At 40.1% G+C, this 16,399-nt stretch overlaps 1 protein-coding gene across 3 annotated transcripts; it reads right to left on the bottom strand.

Moving 5' to 3' along the window:
- Positions 1 to 551: 551 nt before the first annotated feature.
- uhrf1 (ubiquitin-like with PHD and ring finger domains 1) lies at positions 552 to 15,821 on the bottom strand. Of its 3 annotated transcripts, none has more exons than XM_061780335.1 (17): positions 15,603 to 15,821; positions 13,332 to 13,509; positions 12,944 to 13,210; positions 10,889 to 11,043; positions 8,772 to 8,987; positions 8,396 to 8,511; positions 7,865 to 8,051; positions 7,671 to 7,794; positions 6,336 to 6,443; positions 6,033 to 6,137; positions 5,771 to 5,877; positions 5,510 to 5,672; positions 5,270 to 5,407; positions 5,025 to 5,124; positions 1,869 to 2,017; positions 1,558 to 1,656; positions 552 to 1,465 (listed from the first exon to the last, which is right to left on the bottom strand). In XM_061780335.1, exons 2-17 carry the CDS (start codon positions 13,482 to 13,484, stop codon positions 1,319 to 1,321), a joined length of 2,334 nt encoding a protein of 777 aa, XP_061636319.1. In that variant the 5' UTR covers positions 13,485 to 13,509; positions 15,603 to 15,821; the 3' UTR covers positions 552 to 1,318. The 3 variants fall into 3 exon arrangements, with proteins under 3 accessions (XP_061636319.1, XP_061636318.1, XP_061636320.1); XM_061780334.1 differs by having other exon boundaries at positions 13,332 to 13,494; XM_061780336.1 differs by lacking the exons at positions 12,944 to 13,210; positions 13,332 to 13,509; positions 15,603 to 15,821 and adding an exon at positions 12,242 to 12,382.
- Positions 15,822 to 16,399: the final 578 nt, after the last annotated feature.

Raw genomic sequence — 16,399 nt, 5'->3', positions numbered from 1 at the left:
CACGTACACTGCCAGGCGATACGTGCGGGGAAAAAAGTTAACCGAATTCAGGTTGATGTGAAGTTCAAAGCAAAACAAACTACACCAAACAGGTTTTTTTATTTTTTTTTATTTATTTATTTATTGAATATCAATGTTTTGACAAAAAACGCAACATGTGCAAGCAGTTCTAAAACCATATATCGAAACTAAAAAGGACATTACAAAATTTCAGAAAATATACATTTCCTATTCTGTAAATCTTGGCCTTAACAACACAGGCCAGCTGACAGGTGGTGGATATTCAAACTGCCACTGCAATTAATGGAGAATTATCACAGAAGGCAAGCAAGTATAGGAATTACACAAGTTGATTAATGATCCCATTCAAGACCACTGTATGGGATTTTCTACATTTTCAAGACTTCCTTAATGCAGTAATTTCGTAGTTTTCAAAGAGGTGAGGTCCCTAAAGGAGGCAAATGACTGGATAACAATATATTAATAAAAAGGTGAAAAGAAAAACATGAGCTTTCCTAGACTCAACAAATACCTAAATGGGGGTTCTATATCACACTCTAAGCACTTTTCTTTGGAATTAAACTTGTTCCTAAGAATCCAAATACATAGTCTTAAACACCACTCAATGAAAATACAGTAGATGGAAATCCAAAACATAGATCTTAATTTATTCTGCATGTTAGTGCAATTCCAATTATGTGATTTTGTCAAAGCAAATTGCCATTTATATGCTGGCAGGACAACCGGTCTAGTTGGGACTTGGTTTAGAGGGTGGAAGAAAGAAAGAAAAAAAAGAAGCAATGCAAGGTAAAGAGGGGGGGGTTATAAAAAGAAAAAAAATCCTTAAGTAGAAGACGCCTAACTGATCAAATGTGCGACAGCCAGTTTATGAGCAAGAAATTACCCTTGTTATAATTGCGGGAAAGGGGACATTTGGGAAGATAGCTTAAGATGACTTAACCATCTCTTAAGGAGTGCTAAATAAAAAAATAATAAAATTAAAAAAAATACACTGTCTGACATGCCTTTCTGGGTGGAATTAACAAGTATGAGTTAACGGACCAAAATCTAGACCAAAAGCTATAAAATCACATTTTAAGGTTGCAATGCCTTAAGGATACAGGCAATAACAGTAAAAATTTCATTACCAACACATCATTGAAGAACCATCATGGAAGACAGTAGCATGAAAGTCCACAAAAACGGCAAATTTATAAATCATAAAAATATATTAAGAGAAACGGATTCTTTGTCTAACTGAAATTTGCCCTTACATTTTGCATTGTTTCCACCATGGCTGAGTCACAGGAGCCTGTGATCATCGTCCATTGCTGTAACCTGGGAAAAACTGATTTAGGATCTCTTGCAGCGGCTTGTTGACAGTCATGGAGTAGTTTTTGCCCAAGTCATGTCGGCAGGCCGGGCAGGTGTACACATCTGCTTTGAAGGAACGCTGAAGGCATTCCTGAATGTTCAAAATAAATGCATCATCATGTCAATAAGTAGTTTATATCACACCCCCCCCTTTTTTTTTTAAAGCATGACTTTTTTTATTACCTTGCAGACATTGTGTTGGCACTCAGTGGTGATGGGCCGATACACCACTTCTTGGCAGCAAACGCAGAGGAAAACCTCTTCAACTTTGTTCAGAAATTTCTGCAGGAGCAAAACAGATGTGTGAGAACATAATTACAACACTATAGTTTTTGCTAACAATTTGTTTTATTCAACGTTTCCCCCTCTCCTATTGTGAAAGTAATCCTGAATCTTGACCAGTCACTTTAACAAACCACCTTGTTGCCTTAATAACAATAGACTAGTGTTTTCCTTGGACCTGTGATTCCGCAGAAACAGACAGCAATGCTCACCGGGCCGAGTGACAGCGACTCCATGGCTTCATCCCACACTTTCTTGTTTTGTGTGTCATTCTTGATGAGTGCCTTCTGCTCTCCAGACAACTTGTAAATTTCCACCTTCACTTTCTTGGGACTCTTGGCTGGCGAGTTCTTTGGAGATGCTGTCAGAAGAACAGGAGAATTCTAAAGACACTACTAAATGAAGTGGTACAGGCAGTATTGAAATTTTCTTTTAGTCAGTTGTTTCCTACAAAGAATACAAGGACATTTAGTTTTGTAGGCTACTAATCAGTCCAATACAGTTTACTACTGCAAATGTCCCAATATAAAACTGGCCTTTGGGATGTTATCATTGCATAACATTTACATTTCTCAAAATAATGGATGTACATTTGATATCAGGAGGCCATAAATATTATGTAATATTCCAATTTCATACTTCCACTTTTACCCTGACACTGATTGAAAATGAAAATATAATTTACTTAGCACCAAAGGTGGAATTCACGAGATACTGATGTTTCATGATTGCAGTGAATGAAATGTTAAAGATCCCATGGCATCATTTTTATATTTTAATAATCTGGTACCATTTTATCCATCCATCCATCCATCCATTTTCTACCGCTTATCCAAGGTCGGGTTGCGGGGGCAGAAGCTTTAGCAGAGACGCCCAGACTTCCCTCTCCCCAGCCACTTCCTCCAGCTCTTCCGGGGGGATCCCGAGGCATTCCCAGCCCAGCCGAAGGACGTAGTCTCTCCAGCGTGTCCTGGGTCGTCCCCGGGGTCCCCTCCCGGTGGGACGTGCCCGGGACACCTCACCAGGGAGGCGTCCGGGAGGCCTCTGAATCAGATGCCCCAGCCACCGCATCTGGCTCCTCTCAATGTGGAGGAGCAGCGGCTCTACTCTGAGATCCTCCCGGATGACCAAGCTTCTCACACTCTCTCTAAGGGAGAGCCCGGACACCCTGCGGAGGAAACTCATTTCGGCCGCTTGTATCCGGGATCTCGTTCTTTCAGTCACGAGCTTTGGGTAGGAACGTAGATCGACCAGTAAATTGAGAGGTTCGCTTTTTGGCTTAGATCCTTCTTTACCACAACGGACCGATACCAAGTCCGCATAACTGCAGACACTGCACCGATCCACCTGTCGATCTCCCGTTCCATTCTTCCATCACTGGTGAACAAGACCCCAAGAAACATGAACCCCTCCACTTTTATCGAGTTAGCAATATAAATTGGGTTGGAAATGCCCAGGATGCCCTTTTTCAAGCTAGTCTTTTACACCTGGCAATTGAGACGGCCAGATTTCTCTTAAATATTTGATATGTAAATAAGCTTTGTTCTGATTGGATGACTCTTACTCTTAATTTAAATACAGAAAACAGCTTTCCTCTGCTTGGTCCTTGGCGCTATCGCAGCCCTGTGGCGAGCAGGTGATCATCGCGACGTCGCGTTTGGCTCCTCTGATGTTTTAGTATCTTTGTGGAGCATAATTAACCAAGCATTGAATTGTTGGCCGATTAATAGGAATTGTGACCTGAAAGGACGTGCGTGAGAATTAAGAGGGGCATAGTTTTAGGTTATTCTCATCATCCTTTCCCATTCATTTGAATTGAACCTGTGCATTCATCACTGGCGACAATTAATGCAATCTTAACTATTTAATCCACAGCTACATTAAAAATTATCAATATAGTTAAGTATTGTAAACAACATATGTACTGTGCAATCTTATTTGTATGGCTGAGACTCGCTTTGCTTAAAACCCGAAAATGCCATTTTATATCCAACTGAGTTCAGTGGGTGGGTGGGTGGGTGGGTACCAACCATGAAGTGGGTAGGTACTTGAATATTAATTGACAAAGCTACGTCACAAGACAGCGATTTCAAATCTACCCATCTTGCAAAACTTATCCTATTTATTGCCTTATGCATTCAATCGACAAACTGCATAGATGTCAAACTTAAACCATGGCACAGACTGATTTTGACCTCTGTCAGGGGTATTCAACTCAATTTTTGAAAGGTCCAGATCAAGAAAATATCTTGAAGCAAAGGTCCGGAAGATCATCTAGTGTTTATTTAATGTGATATATATTTAGGTAGCCTGACTAGTCGTCTACATCTGCTTGTAATCAATACCTCTGTCAAATCAATTTATTATTGTCAAGTAAACAGAACTAAACAAATACACGACTGCTGATATGTACAGTTGTGCTCATGAAGTTTACATACCCTGGCAGAATTTGTGAAATGTTTTTTATTTTTTTTATTATTTTTTTTTACTGATGACTAAACAAGGACCATCGTTATTTTCTTCAAGGTTATGTTTTATTTAATGATTGTCCTTTTCTGAAATGCCTGACAGTTTAATTTGAATCTTAATTTGAAAATAAATGTAGTGCGTTTCACCTGGTCCTTCACGTTTTCTTTAAAGAATTGTACACATCTTGCAAATTCTGCCTGGGTAATCAAACATATGAGCACAACTGTGTTCTCTCGTCAACTAAATAAAAGAAGGGCTACACATTTCAAAATAAGAGCAGGTAAATAAAAAGAAAGGTATACATGTTCAAATTAAAGTGCTTAACTTCAGAAAATAAGAGTGAGTTTCCCCTTTTCTGTTTGGCATTTTAATTGACCACAGTGAAGTTTCGAACAATTTTATGTATTTTAATTTGACAAATCTTAACAACTGAGCTGTTTAGAGGTTATGTTTTTGTTCCAAACCTTTATGTTTTGTTTCATAATGGCGTTTCTCCGTCTTTAACTCAAGTTCCACGCCGAGTCTCTTTCTCTCTCACCTGCTACATTTCTCCTCTTCTCTGTCTGGGCTGCGCGCAATCAGTGGTTACCGCTGCGCCTGAGATGCTGAACTCACATGTGATCGGTCGGTATGGTTCCTCACTACAGTAAAGCCTGTAATGCTGCGCCGCTTAAAATAGAAGCGCTCTGTATGTCTTGAATCATAACCTCTCTTTTTTTGGCTATGGCGTGGGTTCTTATGAGACTGCTTCTGGGTCCGGACCCGAACCCCAGTCCGCCAGTTAGTGACCACTGACCAATGTTATGCACAGCATAAACAGCAGAAAAAAAGGATTTTGATGGCGTGGGACCTTTAAACAATATGCATTTAAACCGACCAAATGTGGAAAGTCAGCCTACCACTGCTCTGAGATTCTCTCTTTCTCTTTGCCTTGCTGGGAGTCTCCTCTTCTTCCACTTCATTTTTGTTTTCTTTCTCCTTCTGATAACCTGCAGGATACTGTCACAAGATTGAGTGGATTCAACAGTAAGGCCAGGAAGACAGCAGTGTCATGAACCTCAAAGATTGCATGCATATTTTTTTTCTACTCAACATATTGGTAATAGAATGAGATTGAAGGGATATTTTGTGTGGTGATCATTACCTGCATGACAAGACCAAGCTTCTTGATGCGTTCCTTGCCATCTCTGCTCCATGGTGCTGGCTCATCGTCATCCCGCTTAAGGAGGTAGCGCCAAACCAAGAAGCCAGATTTTCCTTTGGCAGGCCAGTACTTCGCTATCTGAATTTAAGTTAAAGAAACATAAATATACCGGTAAGTCAATACTATTCAGTCCATGAAATAACTGCTAGATGCAGGAAGCGTTATAAATTTTAATATTACCTTGTAAATTCCGTCATATCGGTTTCCTTCCTTAGGACAGTATTTACTGTGCTTGCAACCCTTCCAGCTGCGAACCACTCTGACTGGCTTCCCATCCTTCCAGTTCTTTGCCTGAGCACCATTCTTGTCATTGACAGGAACATTGCAGTTGAGAGCAAGTGCACTGGAGAAGACCATAGCAAATTACAATAGGCTATATAAATGTTATATGTGGCTTACAGAGATTTCGACAAAGTAAGGTAGAGCATACAAGAAACATACCGGTTCATGTGGGTAAGTGTCTGATCACATGATTGCTCAGCAGTCCTCTTGTTCCCAGACAGATCTCGTCCTCCAGAACCAGTGTAAGTAAACTCATTCCCATCATCCTATAACACAAAGACAAAACATACAGAGAAAGTCCATACCTAAGTTTAGTTACACCGTAATGAAAATGGCAACATTATCTGGCTTGCTTTAAAGTATACCGTTTACAGGTATTACTATTTTTGGGCATTGCTACTGTTCAAAGAATTAAACATACCACATCATCTTCATAGCCTCCTGCCAAGACCAGAGAGTAGGCACCATCATTGCTCCTGCCGTGGATCCCAGCTACGTGTGGCCTGTGGACGCCAGCCTCACTAACCTGGAATCAAAAAAATAATAATAATACTGGCAGATACTGGAATTGAAAACCACACAAACTTTCAGCATAAAATAGCCCCTGATTCTAATATTCGCTCATGAATACTAGAATCAGGGGCAATTTTTTTTAGCGCTTATATTGCTCTCGCACACCCTTGCGCATTTCCTCATGCATCAGCTGCAGGCTTGATAGACTGACCTGAACTCTGAACTTCCACAATGAGCCAACAGGAACACCAGGGATTGGGCCATAGTGGTTTGATGGGACAATGGTACACTGCGTGGTTCGACCAACACAGGCCATTCCCTGAGGAGAGGACAGTCAACATTATGTCAAGACAAATCTTTGTACTCTACCTACCGTACCAATGCACACTATTGTCTAGAAAGTCATTTCAATAACGTAATAAGGAATGATATTTCAATTAAAACTGGGATGAGATTTATCAGTGGAGCAACAAGAGGTTGAACAACTTCATATTTTAAATAGTGATGCTGAGGTGGTGATAGTCGAGTTAAGCGTTTATATTTTTTCCAGTTGGCGACTCACTATCTGTGCAACCGTTTGCCTTCAGCGTTCAAATAGAAGCTCACACTCAATGTCATCCATGGGTGCAATTACTCAGTTACAGTGACCTCTCCTGGCGAAAAGCAAGGGTGCAGTGGATTTAAAACCTCTTTGAAAAATCTTTGACACACACACACACTCTCTGAATATCATGTTCTATTAATAAAGATTGATGAACGTGTGCAATGAGAGTTCTAGGGAAAAATGTCTCTGCCTGGGTGATCGTGAACATTGCTTTAACGATGTGATATTTTACATTATCGAGTATTCTTACGGTCTCTAAAAGAAAACTGACAGCATATAAAGAGGAGGGAACGGAGGAAGTACATTAAAGTTTAACAAGTGGGTGAATGGTCACTAAGAACCTCAATGGAACACATGTACAGTATAGTTTGTTTGTTGACTAAGAGGAAAACAACAGGTCACTCGATGTACGTGCTGGCTTCCCAAATGCAGCAAATTTAAAGCGAAATGAAGAGAATGGATGGGACTGTTTTAATCGTATATTCAAGTGGGGGATTTATTCATTTTGTATAACATTTCCTGCTTGGAATAGATGAGGGTAACCCTAACCCTATATAAATGGACATAAATATGAGCAACAAAAAGTCTTTTTTTTTTACGATCAAACCTGAGACTTACAATACAGCACTGATGCTCTACCGACTGAGCTAGCTGACAATGTGACTATTCCTGCTATAAAACAAAATCGACAAGTGCTCCTCCTACAAAACTATTTAACTTATCACCTGATAACCGAAACAGTCAGGTGATTCATTCAGGAAATGCAGCAGTTACCACTTCTAACATCACGTCACGTGATTTGAAGCAAGCTTTGAAGCACTGGTTCTATGGAATTGGAGTTCAATTTCTGAACCATGTATTGAAGCTTCAGTGCTATCAGTATCGAGTAGCAACCTTGCATGTTTCAATAATTAGAGAGACAGATTCAAGTCATAGACTCACCTTGCCCCAGTCCCTCTGGCTTGAAGAGCTGGCAGAAGCCATCTTAGCTTTTTTCTTACTCTCCTTCAGCTTCTCTCCAGCGAGCACAACTTCATTCGAGTCATTGCGGCAATTTGGACAGTACCTGGTCGAGTCAAACAGGAAATGTTACAAAGTTACAAATTCAAAAGAAAGAACACTTTGATCATACTGACCAGTCTTCATCTTCTGGGATGGTGGTGAGTGGTGGGTTCAGGCAGTATGTGTGATAGGCCAGGTCACATTCGTCACACAAAAGCTGTTTGTCAGGATCTTGCTTGATGCCGCAAATGTTACAATTACACCAGCGGCAGTTTTTATCAGGATCATCCTTGCAGCGCTTGCACTCAGGTCCACTTAATCCTGGAAGACAAAAATATTTTCTTATAATGCAGCCTAAGACCCCTATCCCGCTGGCGGAGACATCCCCGCGACTGATCAGTCACAGCGACTACCAAAAAGTTCTATTTTGGTTTCATCTGACCATATGACATTCTCTCAATCCTCTTCTGGATCATCCAAATACTCTCTAGCAAACTTCAGACAGGCCCGGACATGTACTGGCTTAAGCAGGAGGACACATCTGGCACTGCAGGATTTGAGTCCCTGGCGGCGTAGTGTGTTACTGATGGTAGCCTTTGTTACTTTGGTCCCACTTTGAATTTCAAAATACTAATGAATCTCTAGTGAATACTGGTGAATCTCACTTTTCAGTGGGCTCTCAGATCCAGCCGGTATAGGACTTTGAGAACCAGGCTCCTCAATTTTGTAAATTTCAGTCACAAACATGATCCTGCAGTCATTGAGAGAGTCCCCTGCATCTCTGCAACAAAAACAAAATGAAACAAATTATTTCAACAGTCTCATTTGTTCACAACAATACAGCACAACACAAACTTAGGAACTTGAAATATTAGCACCAAAGCTTGAGATTTCAATAAAACTATCCTGCATCTTGAGATCCATATTCCCTCATGGGAATAAAGTACATCTATGCATCTGTGCATCAATGAACACATGAAACGGTTACAAAAATATATAATTTGCAAACATAAACATCAATTTTCACAACATTGAACTCACCCTAGAATAATCTTAGCGTAAATCTCTCGCACGGTGCGCGTCTCCCTTTTCCTCTGGATTTCAGCATCATACCAATAGCCACGCTCCTTCGGATCATCTGGATTGTAGTTGACCATAACGATCATACCAGGCTCCAACTCGTGCCACTGGTGAACAGTCCGGGCCCTTGGGCGTACATCCTTAGCCAGAAACGGGATCACTCCATTCTCTGGGTAACTTTAATGGAAAATATTCACTGTTGGTCATACTAAGTAACAGGTCGTCACCACTCATAACGGTTCCCCTCAGATTAACAAATTTGTAACTCATCCACACATAAGGGTCTTTTAAGGGAGGGAGGTATAGGGTTTATTGAAAGATACAAAATGAGGCCAACTACTACTGTCGTTCAGTAGCATCAAAGGATTGAAGTGTAAATGTGTGTAATTGCTCAACACAACAAGAATGGGCTCTTTGCACATAGCACCGTGACATCATGTCCTTTGTGCAGAATACAGTTTACCCTCTCTCAGTTTGGCGAACTTTGACAGCTGTGTATTCGTAGATTTTTTTTAATTCCAAACGCAACATAATACCATGAACATTGTTGTGTTCCTATGTGCACATCGTCATCATAGTTAAATGGTAGGACTGCACGACTATGGCCAAATAATAATCATGATTATTTTGATCAATATTGTAATCACGATTATTCTTCGTGAGGAAATTTTTTTTTTATTGCATTACTTTTCAACAAACAATATGTAACAGTTTTTAGTGCAAAATTAATCTTTAGAGAAGAATAAATGATAGATAAAAAAAATGTATATTCCTCCTCCCCCAAAAAATTCTACTTTACCAGGAGACAACTGAATAAATATGCAATTAATAAAGTGCAATCACTAATTTCAAATGAATGGAAGCAAATACAGTTAATGCATAGAAGGCAATAACATTAGGCTGTAAGCACTGACTTTTCATTTGAAAATCCACGTCAATATTATGAATTGTCAAGGACCGGTATATCTCCATTATTCTGCTCGACCATTGGTCACTTGTGCACCGTCGCAAACCTCTCCATTTACTCCCGCCGTTTTTTTCATTGCGGTAAGGCCAGCTGAAAAGTTGAAGTCAAAGCAGCCGCTACAACAATCAGTAATAGTGTTTCTAAATGTAAAAATCGCCGGCAATCAGGCTCATTTAATCGCGGCAGCCAAAATCGCAATCATGATTAAAATTATTGTGCAGCCCTTTTAAACAACTTTTTAAGCAACCACGGATTTCCCAGCGATGTTTAACTCACTCATGATTATGTGTATTGGTCTGCCCTAGAACCTGCTCTCCTGGACAAAGCAGTAGATTGAAACTTCAAAATAAAAAGAATTAACTCATTAAAGAAAGAGATCAAGAAACTCAATCTTAACTCTACATTTGGATGACATTTAGATTCTACACAAGGTATGGAAAAGATACCCACAATGTCAAGCTCCTCTACAGTCACATCGTGAGTTTTTTCATGCTTATTTACGGATCTGAAGCAGATGCGAAGTGGCTGTACAGACTATGCTTGTCTGTCTTGCCTTTATTTTACACTGATAATGCCAAACAGATTTAAAAATAATAATAATAAATTAAATACACTTGCAACACAATGTTTGGCATTTTCTGCTTAAATAACCTTTTCATAACAACATTAATACAATACCACATACATATTCAAGTACTAACCGGGAGTGTTTTTTTAAGCATATTGATAACCTATATCTAACGTAACCACAAAGTTAGGAAGAATACTGACTTATTGTTCATATCTGTAGATGCAAGAAGAGGCATAGATCTTTAAGCCCTTCTGTAAATTGCTGCTCAGTGCTTTGAGGGAGGACTTACAAAGAGGATGTACATCTGTGATGGTTAGAGTTTGGGCAAGTCCTGTAAACATTGCACGTTGAATAACGCAATTTATCAAAACCGGAAAAGTATTAGCCATATATTTCGGCAACACAGGAGATTACGTGCAAAGAGCCTATTGTCACCCAGGAAAAGGGGGGTTTCTGTTTTTACAGGCTATCCAACTCAGCTTTGTAGTTCAAGGAGCGTTGATTCAAGTGTTTGAGTTAACTTTTCACATTTAAGCTTACTCGTCATATTTCACGTGGTACAGTATCTCCTCCTGTTCGTCCTCCATCTCAACCACATCCTCTTTGGGAAACTTGGGGCTCTTGGTGACATTCACAATCTGGGCCTCAAACCACGCCCCCATATTCAAGTCCCTTGCATCCACCATTTCATTAACCTTGAAAAAAGAATGAAGAAAAGATTTAATAGAAAAGTCTAAACCAGGTGATGGCATTACAAGGGATGGGTATGATAATCAATTTGTGGCTTGAAGCAATGGGAGCAAAATGGAGTGCCACACAACCAGTAAATTGTAGGCATTTTATTTTTGTGCTGTGTACGTTTAATGTTGGGAGGCTTAGTTTGGCTGCCTCTTATTTTGATACAAAACATTTCTAATTGTTAAATAATTGTAAAAACTTTTTTTTTTTTTTTTAAATAAACGATGTAAACATACACTTACCAAGTGAAGACAAAAAAAGCTTCTTAAAATTACAATTTATTTGTAATTTTGTATACGTGTATGTTTATTTTCGTTGGTCAATCAAGGACATTTAGTAAAATGCCCATTCCTAGCTCAAATTAAGAGTGCCGTATGCTTTTCTGGCACGCATAGGACAAACAAATCATCGAAATACGGTCTGCCAAAAATATACACTACTGAATGTATAAGGCTGCACAGTTAAACAATACACATGCCTTTTCCTGAAATAAAACCAGGCAGGTGTCCAACATGGAGGGTTGGACATCGAGAATCAATTAGAACCGGGACTAACATTCCGGTTCTCCCAGAATCGTTCAAATTTAAAACTTTACGTTTGCAGTTTCAATGCCTACAGTCCGCCGATCCTGAAGAAGAAAGTGGCGAAAAACAACGAAGCAGCAGGGAAAACCAATGAAGAACACACACGAAGACATGCTTGTGCCCAACGGCGGCGGCAAAAAAAGTGTTTAACTTTGTTAAAATAAATTACCAGTTGCGTCAGTGCAACACTTGGAATAAGATGATACAAATTGTATTTTCATATACAGATTGTGCAAAGGAGGCTTTCACGATGTGTAGAAGTCTGACGCGCTCCCTCCCCTCCCAGCCTCAGCCTACACCGTGCGGAACTTCTGGGAAGTCAACTCCCAGTCAATCGGTGAGTGTGAAACAATAAAATACATCAATGCGAACATTGAGGCAGCTAATAAGTTAAAAGGTGGGTTGCACTATTGCACTGATGGTTTTTAGCATGGAGCTGCTGACAGACAAAAAAAATATAAGCTTAACATTGAGCTAAAACTTCAAAAGGCCAAACTAGCAACTTTACATCACAATGAATTGGGGGAAAAAAAATTCACAAACGTTGTCTCACAGTATCACAAACACTAACCTTGTGCCCCATCGGTGGGTAGGTCAAGGAATCAACGTTTTAGAGCATTTGGTTCCATTCATTACTCCTTTTCTTGCCGTCTAATTTTACTTTCATTTTCAAAATTCACCGGTGTCGTGTGACGTTTCCTTTCGTGCCAAAATGCTGAATTCCGGTGCATACCCTTCAAAATAAAAGGCTACAAGCTTAAAACAGGAAGTCAAGTTAAAACTTGCACATACAAACCATTTGATGTGACAAAACAGTCGCAAATAACTTTTAACAAATGCTATATTTAACGTTTTGCTAAAATAAATAATGAATAAGTCAATTGGGTTAGTTCCACACACATTGCCTTTTAGTTCCTAGGTTTTATTTTGATACTGGTTATAAAGAACCCCGAGTCAATTGTTAATTTTAGTCTATGCTGCAGGCTGCTAAGAAAAATGTTTAGAATTTGGTTACCCTTTATTTAAACCATGGAAACTCTTTTGACCCAGCCCCCTAAAAGAATCAGAATCGAGAATCGTTTGGAAACGGAATTGAAATAAGGAACCGGAGAGGGGACCGGAATCCCTCAAATTCAAACGATGCCCAACCCTACCAACCTGAGATCTAAGGTATGCACCTGTTTTTTTTTTTTTTTTTTTTTTTTTTTTTTTTTTAAGTCTGTACAGACAGCAAGCATGTTCATGATGAAACAACAAATACAAGCTAACCTACCTTGTAAAACCCGAAGCCGGGATCCTGGACCTCCGGGGTGCTTGTTTGGGCAGAGGTACTAGCAGTCTGAACCTCCATCTCACCATGAGTCGAGCTCTTGTCAGACTCACCCTGGGTTGAGCCGCAGCCAGAATCAGAGTCAGAAAGCTCAGCTTCTTTGTCCTTGTTTTTGGCAACTTCAACAAGGGGTGTGTTCTGTCTAATAAGCAATTGCACTATGTCGTTAAGGCCCACGTTGTAGTCAAATATTGTGTGTCCATCCTCCATCTAAAGAAAATAATTAAGAACATGGTGACACTAATCACAACAGATAATCCAGTACAGACTCGCATTGCATGCAAGAGTCTACATCAAAACATTCCTTAACTCAAGTGTGATTTCACCTCACCTGCTTGCCACGGTAGAACAGCCTCTGTCTCTCCGGCTCCACATTGAAGAGGTCCGATATCTTCAGACGCAACTCGTCCACCTTTGTAAGTTTGGACAACGAATCCACCCGGTGGGTTTCTTTGCCATCCATTGTTCTCACTTGAATCCACATTGCAGCTGCCCTGCATTGAGATTGACTACAGATTAGATGAAAAACAATTTCCCACTTAGCGTCTCACAACACCCACTGAAATAAATCTAAAAAAATAAAAGATATTCAGTTATTTTCAACAGAATGCTACAGCATCCACCACAGCTTTATGGGTTTTTACAGTATGCAGTAGGGATGCACCGCTATTGATGCTCAGAAATGCTCACTAAAAAACAGACTTGAGCAGGAATCATTATACACATTGTTTTGTGTATAACAAGAAAGGAGCTTGGTGGAGGAAAGTTGCAGTCAAACAACGTGCTGTCCATTTCATACATTGCAAAAGAAGTGATTTACTGATATTGATCCACTTCAATGGTGTACGCAGCCTAAAATAAACTTCCCGCAGCTGAATAATAAAGTCAAAAAATACCAATTGTATCTACTGCATCCTTGCTACAATTGGCACATTAATTATCACTGTAGGGGGTGGCATCGTAACATGTAACGGCATGCCTAAAGCCTGACGTTGTAGACAGGCATATTTTGCTTGCCAAAAGTATGTAGGATACAATGTTCTTTACATTTTAGTGGACAAGGTTAATGTTGTAAGGACACAGCAACTTTTATTCATGTTCAATCAGTGACAATTTTGATGTAAAATATCAAGCACAAAGACAACATTTGTGTTAATTTATTGACGTTACATTTAACAGTTGAAATGTCCATCCATCCATTCTCGACACCGCTTATCCTATTCAGGGTCATTGAGCGCTGAAGCCTATCCCAGTTTACTTCAGGTTGAAAGACAGACGACACCCTGAACTGATTGCCAGTCAGTCGCAGGGCACATAGAGACAGACAACCATTCTGAGCAGGAACTGAACCCATGCTGCCTGGAACGAAGTCACACGAATGTACCACTATACCATCAGTGACTTAGCTGAAATGTCTTAAAGTTTAATAAGGATTCTGTTGAAAGGGGCTTCCTCCCAGAGAAGCACTTTTAAAGTTAGTGTGTTTTAACAAGTTAAAATTTTTAAAAGCATGCTGGGCGGCTAAAACCACTGAAAATCGTTTTTACCGGTATATGGTCTCTCAATATCACAGATTTCCACCTATTGCGTGTGGGTCTGGAATGTATTCCCCACCATAAATGGTATTAGCACTGAACAGAATGTTTGATATTTCCATTAGAAGTGTTATAGTGCCTTGAATGATACAGTGAGAATCTGAACTTTGTAGGTATACAGGTATTGTGGATAAGTGACCACTGTCATTAATTGGACAATGTACAGTGCAGTGATACTATTGGGGGGGAGGGCCTGTCACTTCTGCACATCACAAAGGGAGGAACAACCTCATTTAAATACAGTGCGGGAAACTGCTGCTGGCCACGCCCAATTATTTTAAAAGCAAGCACATCCGGACGCGAGGGAGCGCTAGCAGACAATGTGGCGTCGCTCTGAAAATAAAACGTACCTAAATATTACCTTCCATGCTGATGAAAACATAACAACAATAGAGTACGCGACGGTCTATGTATGGGCGCATGGTGCTGTAAAACACCTCGTAGGGTGTTTGGCGTCCACTTTGACAACCAGTCTCGCGTGGTTCGCTACATCAAAAGCAGAGGACAAGTAACAATAGAATAGCTCAATTCCACAATCAATGTTGTATTTCACGTTATCGTGCACCTGGAAGTCATTTTTGAATGCATAGTTAATGAATGGCAAAAGGGTACCTTTCTTAAAGTGACCCATTTGTTTCGCTTTCAGGGAAAGCGTGCATGTGGCGAAGCCAGTAGATTACAGCATTCCTAATCATTAGTACGTAACCGTAAGCAACTTGCGATAGCATAGCAAGATTCACCCGAATTCATTACGAAGTTTAACCTTACAAAAAAAAGTGACTAACACAAAAGTTTAAAAGGCGGTATATTAGCCAGTAGACTAATATACGTTTTCGTTCCACAGCTAGAAAAAAGCCGCAGCAAGCTCGGGAAAACTTGGCGAGTTTCACATCCGTCCGCCGTGGTAAGTCAATATAATAAATGAGCTAACCTTGCTATGCTCGGCACTGGCTTTGAATATCAAGAACGAATTGAGAAGTGTTCATCAACACGGAACAACACGTTACCTGTTTGTGCGTCCACGTGAAAAAATAGAAAATGGTGAACTTGTTCGTTTAACCCCTGTAACTTCTCAACAGCTCCAACAAGCCCAACTCAACAAGCTTGTTGGCTTCTTTCAATGAGTAATTCTTCAAGACTTTGATATCCCGCCTGATTTTACAAGTCGTTATCGCTATTGGCCTTTTTTCTCCCACTCTTTGCATTTCATTGGCTAGCAGCGCCGTCAATCGTCAGGGTAAATGGCGCTCAGTTTCAGCGCGCGAAATGACATTCTCGTGGGCGCAGCTCGCGTCTAAGCACCTATCGCGAGATCATGCCGTGCCCTGACTCTCCAGCCCTGGCGGTGGCAAATGCTTGCGCTTCTGCTTGTGGTAAACGACATTATGGCGGTTGCTTCGTGTAGTCTTTGAGGCCCTCGTCACTTGAAGTCTCGCGTCACAGCTGTGAAGCCTTTATCTCCATGTGCATTGTTTATTTTGAGAACAATTGGGCTAAAAGAAAAAAATTCTCAAGTATTAGTACTAGGCACCATCTGCAATGTAAAGTTCCATAAGGTCTGTTGGACACCTCACTTGATTAAATTAGCGTTAATCTCATATTTTGATATAATACCAGTAACTCGAGGTATATGAGTCATTTGCACTGTAATTACAAAATAACTAGGATATGCAGTAGTACACAATTTAAATAAAATATAAAACACTGAACACAAATAGCCAAACAATGTCCTTAAGTTAATCACCACAATTGAGTATTTACATAAGTGCATCCCTTGCTCGGGTTTTAATGCATTTAAAATATG

Source organism: Phyllopteryx taeniolatus, chromosome 7 (assembly GCF_024500385.1).
Source record: "Phyllopteryx taeniolatus isolate TA_2022b chromosome 7, UOR_Ptae_1.2, whole genome shotgun sequence".
Lineage (NCBI taxonomy): Eukaryota > Metazoa > Chordata > Actinopteri > Syngnathiformes > Syngnathidae > Phyllopteryx > Phyllopteryx taeniolatus.
This window is presented reverse-complemented; position numbering and strand designations above follow the sequence as displayed.

Bases quoted from the DNA above. Each gene is read 5' to 3' on its own strand.
- uhrf1 (XM_061780335.1), bottom strand. From the start codon at position 13,484: ATGTGGATTCAAGTGAGAACAATGGATGGCAAAGAAACCCACCGGGTG. The intron at 7,795-7,864 runs GTCAGTATGATC...TGACTCGACCAG, and splicing joins ATCCCAGAAGATGAAGACTG to GTACTGTCCAAATTGCCGCA. The intron at 5,878-6,032 runs GTATGTTTAATT...TTTGTGTTATAG, and splicing joins GAGGCTATGAAGATGATGTG to GATGATGGGAATGAGTTTAC.